General features: G+C 38.2%; 1 protein-coding gene across 2 annotated transcripts in view; it reads right to left on the bottom strand.

The window, feature by feature from the left end:
- STK4 (serine/threonine kinase 4) overlaps positions 1 to 13788 on the bottom strand; it is a 73190-nt gene that overhangs the window by 56170 nt on the left and 3232 nt on the right. The window contains exons 1-4 of one of the 2 annotated variants that reach the window (XM_034413892.2): positions 12361 to 12617; positions 7847 to 7927; positions 4853 to 4981; positions 292 to 406 (exon numbers count right to left, since the gene is read on the bottom strand). In XM_034413892.2, coding sequence (XP_034269783.1) covers positions 292 to 406; positions 4853 to 4981; positions 7847 to 7927; positions 12361 to 12392 — 357 coding nt within the window. In that variant the 5' untranslated portion in view covers positions 12393 to 12617. Of the gene's footprint in view, positions 1 to 291; positions 407 to 4852; positions 4982 to 7846; positions 7928 to 12360; positions 12618 to 13788 lie in introns of those variants that run through there. The other variant, XM_034413893.3, reaches the window with a different exon arrangement.

Raw genomic sequence — 13788 nt, 5'->3', positions numbered from 1 at the left:
TAAATGAGCAAATAGTCATTGCTTAGACTAGTCATTGTTATTGTCACTTAAAATACATGTCTTCTATTAGGATAAGGGATGGAGAAGGCTACAAGAGGATAATGCGACTTATTGATTTCCAGTAATAACAATTTCCAGTGGAACATAGAAGGAATGTTGAAAGTCTGCACTTTCACATTTTTATTACTCAATAAACCAGGCTAACGTTTATAAAGTTCATCAACTTTTATCCAAACTTTTTATCCAAAAAAATCCCCTCAAGCATTTATTCAGATCTGAAGCAGCACATACCGTTTTATTTCGTAGTCGAATTATATCAGACACAGATCCGGCACCGCAATATTCCATTACTATCCAGAGGTCCGTGTTCTTAAAATAGCTGCCATAATATTTGACTACATGAGGACTAAGGAAGACAGAACGTATTACTGAATTGACTCAAGTACACATTTGGAAAGAAAAAAAAAGTCATCAACTTAAAATCCTAGGATTGGGGAAGTATTAGGATCTTAAGAAAAAGCATAAACTCATAAAAATTAAATTCCATTCTCTGGTTTTCAATTACGTATTTCTACTCCTATTTCAAAGGAGTGCAATTTTTTTTTCACAAGACAACTCATGCAAGTGGAAAAGTTTGATTTAGTTGGCTTGCTCTAAGGATTGAGCTGGCAAGGCAAAAATAAAAAAGCTGCAGACCTTGGCAAGACCATTCTGTAAGTATGGGACAGCGCTTTCCACATTCTGTTCTGGGAAAACAGTGTTAAAAATTACTGGCACCATGAAAGGGCATGAGAACAAGATCTAGGATTTAAGTCTTGAGTGCCCATCTGACTAGCTTTCTCTCATACATACATACCCAGGCAAAGCTGGATTCCTGTATTCTGCAGCAATTATGAAGCTGTGACTTAATTAGCAATAAAAGTTTTATTTAATGGTATTAAGTCTTTGAAACGTCTGCTGTTATTTAGCTATGACTATGGGAATGACAGCTGAGTATTTGAAGAGTCATGTTTTTCTGAAGTCCAGCACTTCCAACGGCTACCCAATATTTAACAGGAATATACTAATAAAATAAAATAATTCAATTCAGGTATGAAACGTTATTCAAGTTGAGAATTTTTATAACCATTATATTGATATTAGCTACAACTTTTCAAAATACATTCCTCTACAAATATTTTAGTTTATTATAATAGTATATTTAACAGAGAAAATTGTGCAAAATACATTTTCATTGTTTTCTATCTATTATCTTACTAACATTTAAAACATTTCTTTAAACACCAATACATGGTGAAAACAATCAGCTCACACAGAGGGTTCCCTTGATGTATTGTTCTGTAGAAATTCTTCAGTTGTTTCAAAATAACAGGAATGAATGAATGGTTCATGAATGGTTTACATATTCTTGCTGTAGGAAAGGTATGTTCTCTCCCTACTCCCCCCCCAACCCACCCACACAAACATTCTTGCTTCCTCTGTACACTAGTGAAAATCTGCTCCAAAGCATTTGAGGATGGGGGGAATTCTTGTAAGGAGGTTAGGCAAAAGCAAGGAAAAATGTTTTTCCTCAATTCTTTCATCGGATCTCAATCTCTTCAGCAAATGGGATAATCCATTATCAATCAAGTGGGACAGCTTTACAGTTTTAACATATTTCAGATTTGTATGCTTATTATTAATCTATTTTAAGTCCAAATACACAAACTCCTTTCTGCACCAATAGTTTTTTTTTTTCTAAGTTTACACATATTTATTTCTTTTAAAAAGATTATATGGACTTCGGAGTATCTACTAATATTGCAATAATTTTCCAATAAATCATTTCCAATAAAAATATTTTTAACATAACAGTTAAGCTTTTGTATTTTAGCTTTCTTTGAATAAACTGAAAATTTCCAGGGAAAAACCAACATTTAATCACTTCATTGATCACATTTAATCACTTTAATTTTAAAAAAATTACTGTAGTTCAAGAGGATTGTGGGAAATTAACAGAGCTCTCTTATTTACAAAGTTCAAAACAACCTAATGAGGCCAGACTACATAGATCAATACGGCCAAGTTAATAAAACATTTGTATTTAGAATACAAATACAAATGTATGCGAATACAATAGCTAAAAGCTTCAGTTGTTCAGAAAGAATAGAAGCAACAGAAAAGGATGACACATTTAACTATTAAAAAATATCCACATCTGCCCTGATATCCAGAGTCGTGATCTAGGCTCTGCTATTGAGAGCATCTCTTATTAAAATAAACAGGGCCTGCTGGTGTCCACTATTATGCTTGGATATTCCAGGAAATTCCTGACAACTTTCTCCTTCAGAGGGAAGAGATAGAAGAAGAGAATATGCTAAACGGCCTTGAACTTAACTAATACAAAATATTTGGTAGACGAAATGAAAGTAACGGAAACTTTGAGGAAAGTTACATGATAGTATAGTTTCTGATATTAAGAGAAACTAAAGATGAATATAACTGAGTATTATCTTGAACTTCAGATTTAATAAATTCAGAACAATGAAATGTGGATCCCTGAAAGGTGCTCAAAATGGTTGGAAGAGTCTTAAGAAATAAAGACATTAAAAGCACAATAATGACTAATTCCAGCAGGAGATAAAGGAAAATTGCAGAAGCGCTTAATGTGGCAGTCCAAAAAGTTTAGCAAAAATTAAACAAGGAACATACAGAATTAGGATTGAGGATGCAGAGTAATAGTACATACAGGTAGCCAAAACTGTAGGTGGTATCAGGAAAGATCAAGCTCAAAATGAGTCAGTCAGTAAAGGGTGCCAAGAATGACAGGAAGACTGTCTATGGAGATTCTCGGTTATCCAGGGTGATGGTTGTCCCAAAGATGTTTCCTTGAAGACATTTTGCTTCTTCACTTCTGACTGAGTGGTGGAGAAGCGAAACATCTTCAAGAGCTGAAGAAAAGAAAGTCCAGTTGCCTCTTGAAAAAGCACTTTTGGAATGACAAAAAGGGCTTCTTCGGGTATAGGTAAAAAAAAAAATTAAAAACATTTACTGGCTATTTGGTGAAAATGATAACATCCTAACTGTTACCGAAGAAAAAGCAAAACTATATAATTCCTACTTTGATTTAGTCTCTGAGAAATCTTAGAGAATGGGGGGTAGGGGGGCAGCCGAATTCTGTCCAACTATAGAAAGGCAAAGTGGAATTCTGAATATTTCAGACCAGGGATCCCCAACCCCTGGTCCTTGGACCGGCACCAGTCTGTGGCATGGCAGCAACCGGGCCATGGAAACAAGCAAAGCCCCATCCACGGTTTGCAGGCAAGCACACTAAACCACACCCCCTCCAGTCCACGGAAGCGGTCTGTGGTGCTCAAAAGGTTGGGGGCCATGGCTTCAGACTATTTCATCTGAAATTTTTAACCTGAAACATTCTACAGATGATTATAAAGAGTTTGATCTGTAAGCATCTTAAAACAGCACTATGGTTTGTCCAAAACAAATCTTGCCAGAGTAAACTTATCTAGTAATTTCATTAGTAGGTTGTGAAATGCTATAGACATATCTTAACTTTGTATATAATGAGAACAAACCACTACCTAGAGAAATAGGATGAAAATAACAGAATAAACTTTAAGAAAGAGGAATGCAAAGTTCTTAAATTATGAAATAAATCGAAGGTATAGATATTGGTCCCCTTGGTAACAGCACACATGAGGTATAGTGGAATAGTACATCACCAGATAACTAACACCCAACAGAATGACATAGCTGCCAAAAAACAAATGCAATTTTAAGCTAAATCAATAGCTATCTAGTTTATAAATCACAGGAAGCAACATAGGTTGTATTCCTTTTAAGTACTGTATGTAGTCCTTGGCCCTATATTTTAAGAAAAATCAGAGGCAGAAAAAGAAAATAAGAGAAATTTGATCAGAAGACACTATAGGAACTGACTGTGTTTAGCTCTGAGAAAAGTTATGAATTATATCCCCATATTATTATTATTATTATTTATTAAATTTATATACCGCCCTTCTCCCCGAAGGGACTCAGGGCGGTAAACAGCCAAAAATTAAAATAACATACAGTATAAAAGTTAACATAACTAAAAATAAATTAAATTAATCAGCCTCCCAATTTAAAACCCCAAGCTATACAATTAAAAACTAACCCATAAAACCTATTCAGGCCAGGCCGGCTTGCTGAAATAAAAACGTGTTCAGGGCCTTACAGAAAGTGTGGAGATCCGGGATCAGTCGTATTCCGGGAGGTAGCTCGTTCCAGAGGGCGGGTGCTCCCACAGAGAAGGCTCTCCCCCTGGGGGCCGCCAGCCAACATTACTTGACCAACGGCACCCTGAGGAGGCCCTCTCTGTGAGAGCGTATTGGCCGGTGGGAGGTTATCGGTAGCAGAAGGCGGTCTCGTAAATACCCTGGCCCTAAGCCATGGAGCGCTTTAAAGGTGAGAACCAACACCTTGAAGCGCACCCGAAAGATGCATATGATAACACTTCTGTAGTATCTGAAGTTTGCTGGTTACTATATTAACAATATAGTAAAAATAAAATACAGTAAAAGCTTTCCTTAGGTAAAAGAATTGTCTCCATTACTTTCTGCCATTTTGAAGCACAAAGCACTGCAAGAATTCTATATCTTCACTCTATCTCCATAGAAACATAAGGTGGGAAATGACAAATTTGACCATTATTTCACCCAACACTTAATCCAGAAACCATGTCTTTCCCCCACATCAAACTAGAGAAAGAAGTGACATAACCTCCCACATAATTTTGAAAAGACAGTCATTTAGGAGAATGAGAAATAAGAGATTTCCAACCAGGTGAATGAAAATACTGAGTGCTGATGCTTACCTATCACATTGTTGCATTATTGATATCTCCTTAATAATCTCCTGCAAATCAGATTCAACAGGAACTTGCTTAATTGCAACAACTTGGCCGGTTTCTTTATGGATAGCTTTGAATACGCTGCCATAGGATCTATAACCAGAAACGCAAACTTGAAACTCAGAAAGGGCAATAAAAGAAGCTTGTTCATTGTGCTGTACCACTAGTTGTAGCACTACCCCGTGGCCACATTCATACCTTATTATCATCTCATTGATTGAAACACTTCATTCTAATTTTTCCCTTCAAATAAACTGATAAATTTAAAGGTTCAAATATTTTTGCTACACACAAATATGTAAGTTTGGATTATTCTCAATAAATCAAGGGATTCTTTCCTCAATAAATCAATGAAAATCAATGTTCTGACTCATTTAATTGGGTTTTTATTTAATTTTAGGGCTTATGTAGGGAACAGATCATATAATAGATCATACATGCAGAAATATTGAAAAGTGAAAAGGGTTCATCAACCTTTAAGTACCACTGTATATAAGAAACATTACTGGAATAAGCTGTTTTAATACTCCTAATGTGGAGAAAATATATTTGGAGGAAAAACATAACTTTTGTTCTCAGAAGCTGACTTTTTAGTTTTTAGAAGCTAAAAACTAGACTAGTATAAATATTCATCACTAATCAATATTTTTATTTAGTGGGATACAAGTTATGTACCAGTGACATTACTTAATTTTAAATGTGCTAAAGATTAATCAACTTGTTTCACTACTAGAAATGAACTGTGGAGTATATTTTGCATGATTAATCTTGCTTTTGGAAAGAGTGCGATGTAAGTCACGCATGGCACTGTTGGATATAAGAGAAAAATTTCTAAATATTTACAGTGTTCTCTCATTCTTCTAACTCAGACCGAGAAAGTGAGGCTTTGCACACAGCACGACTTCCTCAATTGCTAGAAATGGACAACCTGCAGACATAGCAGCCCCCCTTCGGATCCCCTCTAACCACCGCAGTTTCCTACTGCCTTGAGGCAGGAAACTTGCAGAACCTAAAATAGGCTAAACAAACAAAACACCAGAAAATTTGAGGGGGGGGGGGAGAAGCAAACAAGAAACAATAAAATTTTAAGAATTCATTTTAAATGCTACTAACAACTTGATTCATGTAAAAAGGTTTACTTTGTTTTGGAAAACAGAAACTAAAATATTTTATCTTCTGATTTATGTCTGTGCACTTTCCACCACTTTGGCAATATGGAATATTTGACATTACAGGAATACCAGTGGAATAATCTTTAGGTCACACATTGCAAAAATGAAGATAGTAACAAACACTCTGCATAGAAATGACAAAACCATTTCATAGATCTCACTAACACTACTCTTTTAGATTCCCCCCCCCCCCCCGGTCATGATGAAAAAATCTTAATAGTTTCCTGGCCTGTTTAGAAAAATAGTCTTTAGAATAATAGTGATGAATCTTTACAGAATTCTGCATGTATACAAGCAAGTCTTGAATTACGATGGCCACCGGTGGCAGAATTTCTGTCACTAAGCAATGCAGTTGTAAAGGATGGCATCATATGACCAGATCTCTTAGCAAAGGCAATCGCTGTAGTCCCCATTGTTATTCTTAAGCAAGGATTGGGAGTAGTTAAACAAACCCCTCCTTGAAACTACCTGCTGGCTTCCGACAACAAAAGTCAGTGTGAAAGCCAGCAGGAAATTGCAAGTCCCAGGCAGATTACAAGCAGGCCAGCAGACAGCTGCTGCCAAATGGGAGGTGGAGTGAGGGGATGGCAGGTGCCTGGGAAATGTAGTACAGATAAGGCAGGGCTTGGGGTGGCTGCTACTGGATGGGGGAAGGTATGCAAGTCGTTGTACAGTGTGCACAAGAATACACGGCATGAGCACAGCAAGGCTTGGAGGGTGCGTAGATTGTCAGGGAGGTGCAGTGTGTGATGTTGAGCTGGCCATGCCTCCCAGCCACGCCCCCGAGGTCAAACACAACCCTGATGCGGCCCTCAATGAAATTGAGTTTCACACCCCTCTTTACAAGCTTAGAGGGCTAATTAAAATGATCCAGTTCAGCTTCTTTTGCAATGGTTTGGGTCCTGCCTAAAGGTGGTACTGGAGGAATTACTCTTCAATATCTGAATCACTTATCTATGGTGTTCCATAAGCTTCAGTCTTATCTCCCATGATATACAACATCTATAGGAAATTATTGGGAGAGTTTTGGGTTCTAGGGTTAGAGTGCCATGTATTTACTGATGACATTAAGTTCAACGGCTCCCTACCAATTAATTTCAAGGAAGCAATCAGTATCCTTGAACCCCTTCTAATCTTGATAGTGCACTAGATGAAAGAGAACAACCTGAAATTAAATTCAGATTAAAAGAAATGTACCATTCATAGGAAAAAGATGGACTCTAGGATTGAAAGAAACATTCCCAGAAAAATCAGCTTCAGTTTGGGGATGCTTCCTGAACCTCACCTATCACTGAGTTTTCCTGTGTAGGGAAAAATTATATATGCATAATTACAGTTCATGAAGCTATGTGATCTTTCCTCAGTGGGCAATTTAACCTCTCCTCATTATAACCTCTCTTGACTGTACATTCCACTTTAGATGGGGCTACCCCTGAAAAGTATCTAGAAACTGTAATTCAAACAAACTGTGGCATTCCCACTAGATATACGGTGTAAGATATATAGAACATTTGATGCTAAAAAAAAAAACATCTTCACATTTCCTATCTCCTAGAATACAAATTACTCTATAGGCTAACTTTTTCTACTGCAGTCTATAAAACAATGTTTTGACCTGAAATAAGTAATCTGGTTTATTTACAGTCTTCAAAATTACTTGCTGTTTCAAATAGTTTTGTTTGACTGTACATACATATCAGGAAATGATATCAATCCTATATGTATTGCTATTATCTTTGGTAGCATTATAAACAGTGTGGTAAGGATATTTATGTGGTTTACTTACCCTTCTCCAAGTTTTTCCAACACATCAAACACTTCTTCAGGCTGTTTTGTCAAACTATCTTCATCTAATTTTCTTAGCTGCCTGGAATCAAATAATTAGATATGTTATCAGATTTTGATGGACGCACCTTCAGTACCAACTTAATTCCAGCAGTAAATATAATTTATTAACTAATTCTTCTACTAATACCAAGTATAATACATACACAACACTGCATGTTTAAAGAACAGACAGAAGAGAGACTCTCAAAGTTCTAAGGCAGCCTGACATTTGCATGAAGTACTTCACTTAATCCTCCAGGGAACGATTGAAGGCAATTGAGGTCCAGGCAGAAGAACATCATGACTTCAAAGTCTAAGGGACCGGTTTGGACAAAACTCAGCAGCACTTTTTCGTGTAGTTGTTGATATAAATAGGATCGCCAATGTCTGATGACAGATATGGCACAACAAGAAGAAGAAGATCTCTTGTACTACAGTGTATTCCAATTCATAAAATATTTTTCACCCAAATGCACTTATTGGTAATGAAATATTTTCTACAGTTTCATGAAAACTAGGTATTCATTTTCTGAATGCAAAAATATAAAAAATATCAGCAGCATATGCAAAACAGACAATGATTTTAAAAGAGGAAATATTACTAAGATTCTATCCAGGAAATGATGAAACATGAAAACAAGTCTTAATGATAAAGCTTTAAGATTACAGAATATAATCTGGTTTAGAATAGAAAATAGCAAATGTTATCCTTCCCATGTTATAATTTGGGTAACTGTTAGCCAACAAACTGTTCCAGCTATGCATTTTTAAACACGCCATAATTGACTATTTTCATATATCATAGTGTGAATTCAAATGTATTAACCGTGCTCATATACTATGAACAACCAGTTAATTCATTTCTAACTGTTATCATAACATATTTAGCAACTATATATATATTAGGAGTTTTTAAACTTTGTAATTTTATTTATTTGGTAAATTTATACAGGTAGTCTTTGTTTAGCACAATTGGGACCAGTGCTAAGTAGGAAATAACTGGTGCTTTCTGGATCAAAATTGACACCACTAATCACGCCTTTCAGTTTTGTTTGTTTCCTAATCGCTTCCCTACCCTTTGGAATGTATACCTAGTGCCGGGATAATTAACAAGAGAACTAATGTTTTTATTTAGACTCATTGTAGAGAAAGATTATAAGAGAGTAAGCAGGCACACAAAGGGGGAATACCCATGAAAAACAACGTACTAGCATTAGCAGCTGGGAGCACACAATGAAAATATCCCACTGTATTCTCTGTTGTGTGCCTATTTACTCCCTTGTAATCTCTTTCTCTCCAATCTTTCCACTCTGCAGGAAAAGGGGGACAAGCAGCGGTAAAATCCGGCCGAATCTATCCAGATCGCACAAACCGGTAGCACCGGAGGCGAGAGGCTCTGCCCACTCATTGGGACATCATTATGTCCCATTTTTTACCCTCTGCGCATGCGCAGAAGAGGTGCATGCACGTGTAGCGTGTGCTCCCATTCCTGAACCGGTAGCAAAGGTAAGTAGATTTCACCACTAGGGACAAGCAATTTCTCTTGAGTCTGATCCATTCCCACTCCTTATAAAGGGGAGAGATTGGAGAGTAAACAGCATATTGCTTTTGACGTGTATTTTCCACTGTGTGCCTGCTTATTCTCTTGTAATGAATGTTCCTCTTCAATCTCTCTGCTCTACAAGGGAAGGGGGAGAAACAACAGCTCAGGCACAAGATGCCTATTAACTCTAATGGTAATCATATGACTAAAGGACAGCATGGTTGTAACTTTGAACAGACACTTCACTAGCAGTCAGTGAGGGTTACCTGTGCAGCTGCCCATTTCACAAACATGACTCTGAGCAGTCTTCATCCACAATTTTAGAACCCCTCATATACATTCTTTGAGTATTACTTCACTGAGTATTTTAACAGAAAAACATTAACCCAATTTTAAAGTTACTTGTGCCTGTAAAATCACTGAGATGGGCAGCTACAGAAATTGAATAAAGTTGCTGAAAAAAGTTATTACAAAATTTCATAACCAACAAGCATACTGTATGTAGCTAATACAATTCAATGTATACAGGTATAAACTAATTATGAGATATTTATCAAAGTAGAGAAATGCTATAAAGCAAATCATACATTAAGTAAAATCCAAAACCTAAAAGGTTTAAAAAATAATGGGCAATAAAAGGGGAAAAAAGGAAAGGAAACAAATTTGAGAATTCAAACTGTTCATATTCAAGTGAATATAAATATGGAAAGGCTGAGATGGTGAGACATGTACACAAATATCTCTGTCTCTCACCCCATCACTATTGTGGAAAAAATGTACCACAAAAGAAGGGAAACAGGTTCTTTTGCTCAGCATGCAAATACATTAATTGAAACCAGCTGCAGTCTCTGATAACAGTTTAGTTACAGAAATTCCTTCTGACCTCAATTGTCTTTAACTTGGGTTCCTACTGTAATGGGTAAAGTACAGATAGTCCTCAACTTACAACCATTTGTTTAGTTACCATTCGAAGTTAAAACAGCACTGAAAAAAATGACTTATGATTGTTCTTCACATTTACAACTATGGCAGCATCTCCATGGCCACATGACCAAAATTTCGGTGTTTCACAATTGGTTCATATTTTTAACAACTGCAGTGTCCTGGGGTCATGTGATCACCTTTTGCAACCTTCTGACAAGCAAAATCAGTGGGGAAGCCAGATTCACTTAACAACCATGTTGCTAACAACTGCAGTGATTCACTTAACTGTGGCAAGAAAAACGGAGCAAAACTCACTTAACCGGCTGATTAAGCAACAGAAATTTTGCACTCAATTGTGGTCATAAGTTGTGGCCATAAATTGTGGCCTACCTATACTACTATATTTTTGTTCTCCATATACTGAGTTGCAACTCCAATTTATCTGTATGTCCATCCAATTTAGAGGCCACTTGATTTCACAGAACTTATATTACAAAATAGTAATAAAAATATATTGCTAAGTGCAATATTACAATTTTATAATCTTATTTCAGCTTTCCAGGCCTGCAAAGGTTGTAAATGTTAGGAATGGTTGCAAAGTTACTTTTTCAAGCCATTGTAATTGCAAACAGTCACTAAACAAGGCAGGCAGTAAATAACAGTTCTTTTTTTCCAGTATAATCTTTACTGTTTTACTTTTATAAAGATATTCATACAAGCATTCTGCCTGCTTTCAAAGGGATGTTTTATTTCATACCTAAAATATACAGCTGAAAGGCAACCATATAGGTTATGCATGACTAGCATGAGTTAATATCAAGGAGTATGTGCAAGATGTTTTTTTTTTAAAGATGGGACAAAAATCTATAATAATCAGTAAATTATATAATTTGCAATCTACATATACAGAAATTTTTAATATTTTAAATGTTTAAGGCACTGTTTAAGCAATTAAAACTGCACAAGAAAAGTATTGCCAGTATTTCAGGGTTTTGACATTCTAGAACTTCCCTTTATGCATTTTAAGACACTGGGTACTCCTATACATATTCACTTCCCCTTAGCATGTTTTTAAGCAATGAGCTTTGGTAACTAAAGATACCAACTTCCGCTGTAGACGGCGTCTAAAATGTCCAAAGTACATCAAAATGTATACATGCGAGCTCATATTATTTTGGATTTCAGTTTATGCTTTACCTCCTAGAGAAAAGTTATTTCTAAAAAAGAAAAACATATTACTTGGGAAAGCCTTGCAAATCCATAAAACAAAACTTTTACTATGCACTTCTCTATTCTTCTGTCCATGGGTTAAACCCCAAAACTTGGAAACCAACCTGAATTGTAGGAAGCCCAGGCAGGAATACTTAGGCCCTAGGCAGAGACAATTTTGGAAAACTACTAGAATAATCAATATGGGATTTCACCCTAGGCCTCCCTCGAACTTGAGATGACAAGTTCGTATCTTTTGATAGCGCGATACACGGTAAGTTTTAGCACAGTAACGGTACCGCTGCATTTCTGCTCCGATTTTTTAACAGTGGGAAAAAGAACACGACTGAGGAAAGCAGATGCTCAAGATTCACAGATTTAAGGGGGACCCAAAATGGTAGCTGGGGATTTCAGGTGGAACTTAAAATCCAGAGAAATAGTTGGGACTAACGCAGAGCCAAGAGGCAAACCAGCTGCAAAACGCAGAACCCGACTCCACCAATAGGGAAACGAGCCGGGCACCCAGTTTGAGACAAAGAATTACAGAAAGACGCCTGTCTTTCAGCACAAGGTGCAGGCGAAGCCGGACCAGCGAAAGGCAGCGGAGAAGGGTGAGAGCTTCCTCTGCAGAGAAGACCCAAGAGCCGGACTCAGAGGCGAGAAAAAGCGCAGTCTGCGCGCAGCAACCACCGCCCCCCCCCACCCCGTCGGGCTCTGTCCTCGAGGAGTCTTCCACCATCCTCATCGCGCGGTCACGCCCTTTTCTCTAGGGGGCCCCCCAATGTCCGGCTTCTCACCGGCGCGGGTGGCGCAACTGCACGGTCTCCATGGCCGCAGGAGCAGCAAAGCGGCCGGTAGACGATGCGGAGAATGAGAAAGAGAGGCGGCAAGTCACCGGCGCTCCATCCCGCCCGCTTTCTCCCAGCTCTTCTTCTTACTCGCTCCCGACTCAAGGAGCGGCCCCGCCTCCCCCAAAACAAGCGGCTTGCACTTCCGCCTCGGAGCCAGCCTATCAAGGCGATGCCCGCCGGCCTCTTTGCAAAAAGCGAAGCCAAAGACAAGACCCCGCCCACCCGGCAGCTGGGACTGACGGACGACGGCGCGCGAGGGGGTTGGGGGGGAGATGAAATTCACAGGCCGGCCCACGTGGTTCGCGCCAATTCTCTCCTGGCTTTGGAGGGCGTGGCTATGGAGCGGGGGGGGGGTGAGAATAATCGCGTCCCCCTTTTTATTCCTCATTTATTCACGAAGGAGGGCGTGGTGGGCGCATCTTACTCAAACTTACTTAAGTTTGAGTAAGATGTGGCAAACCCGTTATAACTTTGGAGGTGTTGGAGGCACACGTTGCATGAAAAGATGATTTTTTTCCCCCAATCACCTTGGCGGAATTCACACCTTTCGCTAATTTATATCCTTATTACCCGTTCGTTCGTTTTCTTGATGCCCAGGATGTATCCACAGCACCACAAAACTAAGTTAAAAAGTAAAAAGGACTGAAATATCCCGAATTCTTGTCATCTTGTAAGATTTCAGGCAGGAAGTTTTAAAAAAGGGAGTACATCAGATTTTAACAATTTTTGAAAATATATGGAAACTCAAGCATCACAATCCAGGGCAACCATTGGCTACCAGCGATCCCCTGAGCACAGGTTGACATCCATTAGGCTTGTTTGTCAGACAAAACCAAGTTTCGTGGCTTATATTCCAATGTAGTGTACAAACCCAGAAAATTATGTTAAGTCAGCACATTCACAGTAACTGGCCCAAATGATCCTTCTAAGCTACCCAGGAAAAATATTTGAGCCTACTCTTATCCAAATATATGTTAGTTTTTGTCAGTGGGAATTTAATTTACATGTGGTTGCAATAGCATTTAGACTTATATACCACTTCACAGTGCTTTCCAGCGGTCTCTAAGCGGTTTACAGAGTCAGCATATTGCCCCCAACAATCTGGATCCTCATTTTACCAACCTCGGAAGGATGGAAGGCTGAGTCAGCCTTGAGCCTGGTGAGTTTCGATCTGCCAAACTGCTGGCAGCCGGTGATCAGCAGAAGTAGCCTGCAGTACTGCACTCTAACCACCGTGGCTCAATCTTATACTTAGGGTTATTTGTGAATATTCATGATTAGAATACTGTAAGCATATGGTCCTAAGTATGCCTAGTTCAGAAGAACAGTCCTGATTATTTGGGATTGTTACTATTTGGATTCAGTTTTCAATCC

This window comes from Pantherophis guttatus, chromosome 3 (genome assembly GCF_059756535.1).
Source record: "Pantherophis guttatus breed Tessera chromosome 3, ASM5975653v1, whole genome shotgun sequence".
Classification (NCBI taxonomy): Eukaryota; Metazoa; Chordata; class Lepidosauria; order Squamata; family Colubridae; genus Pantherophis; species Pantherophis guttatus.
The sequence above is the reverse complement of the archived record's forward strand: the minus strand, read 5'-3'. Positions and strand labels throughout refer to the sequence as shown.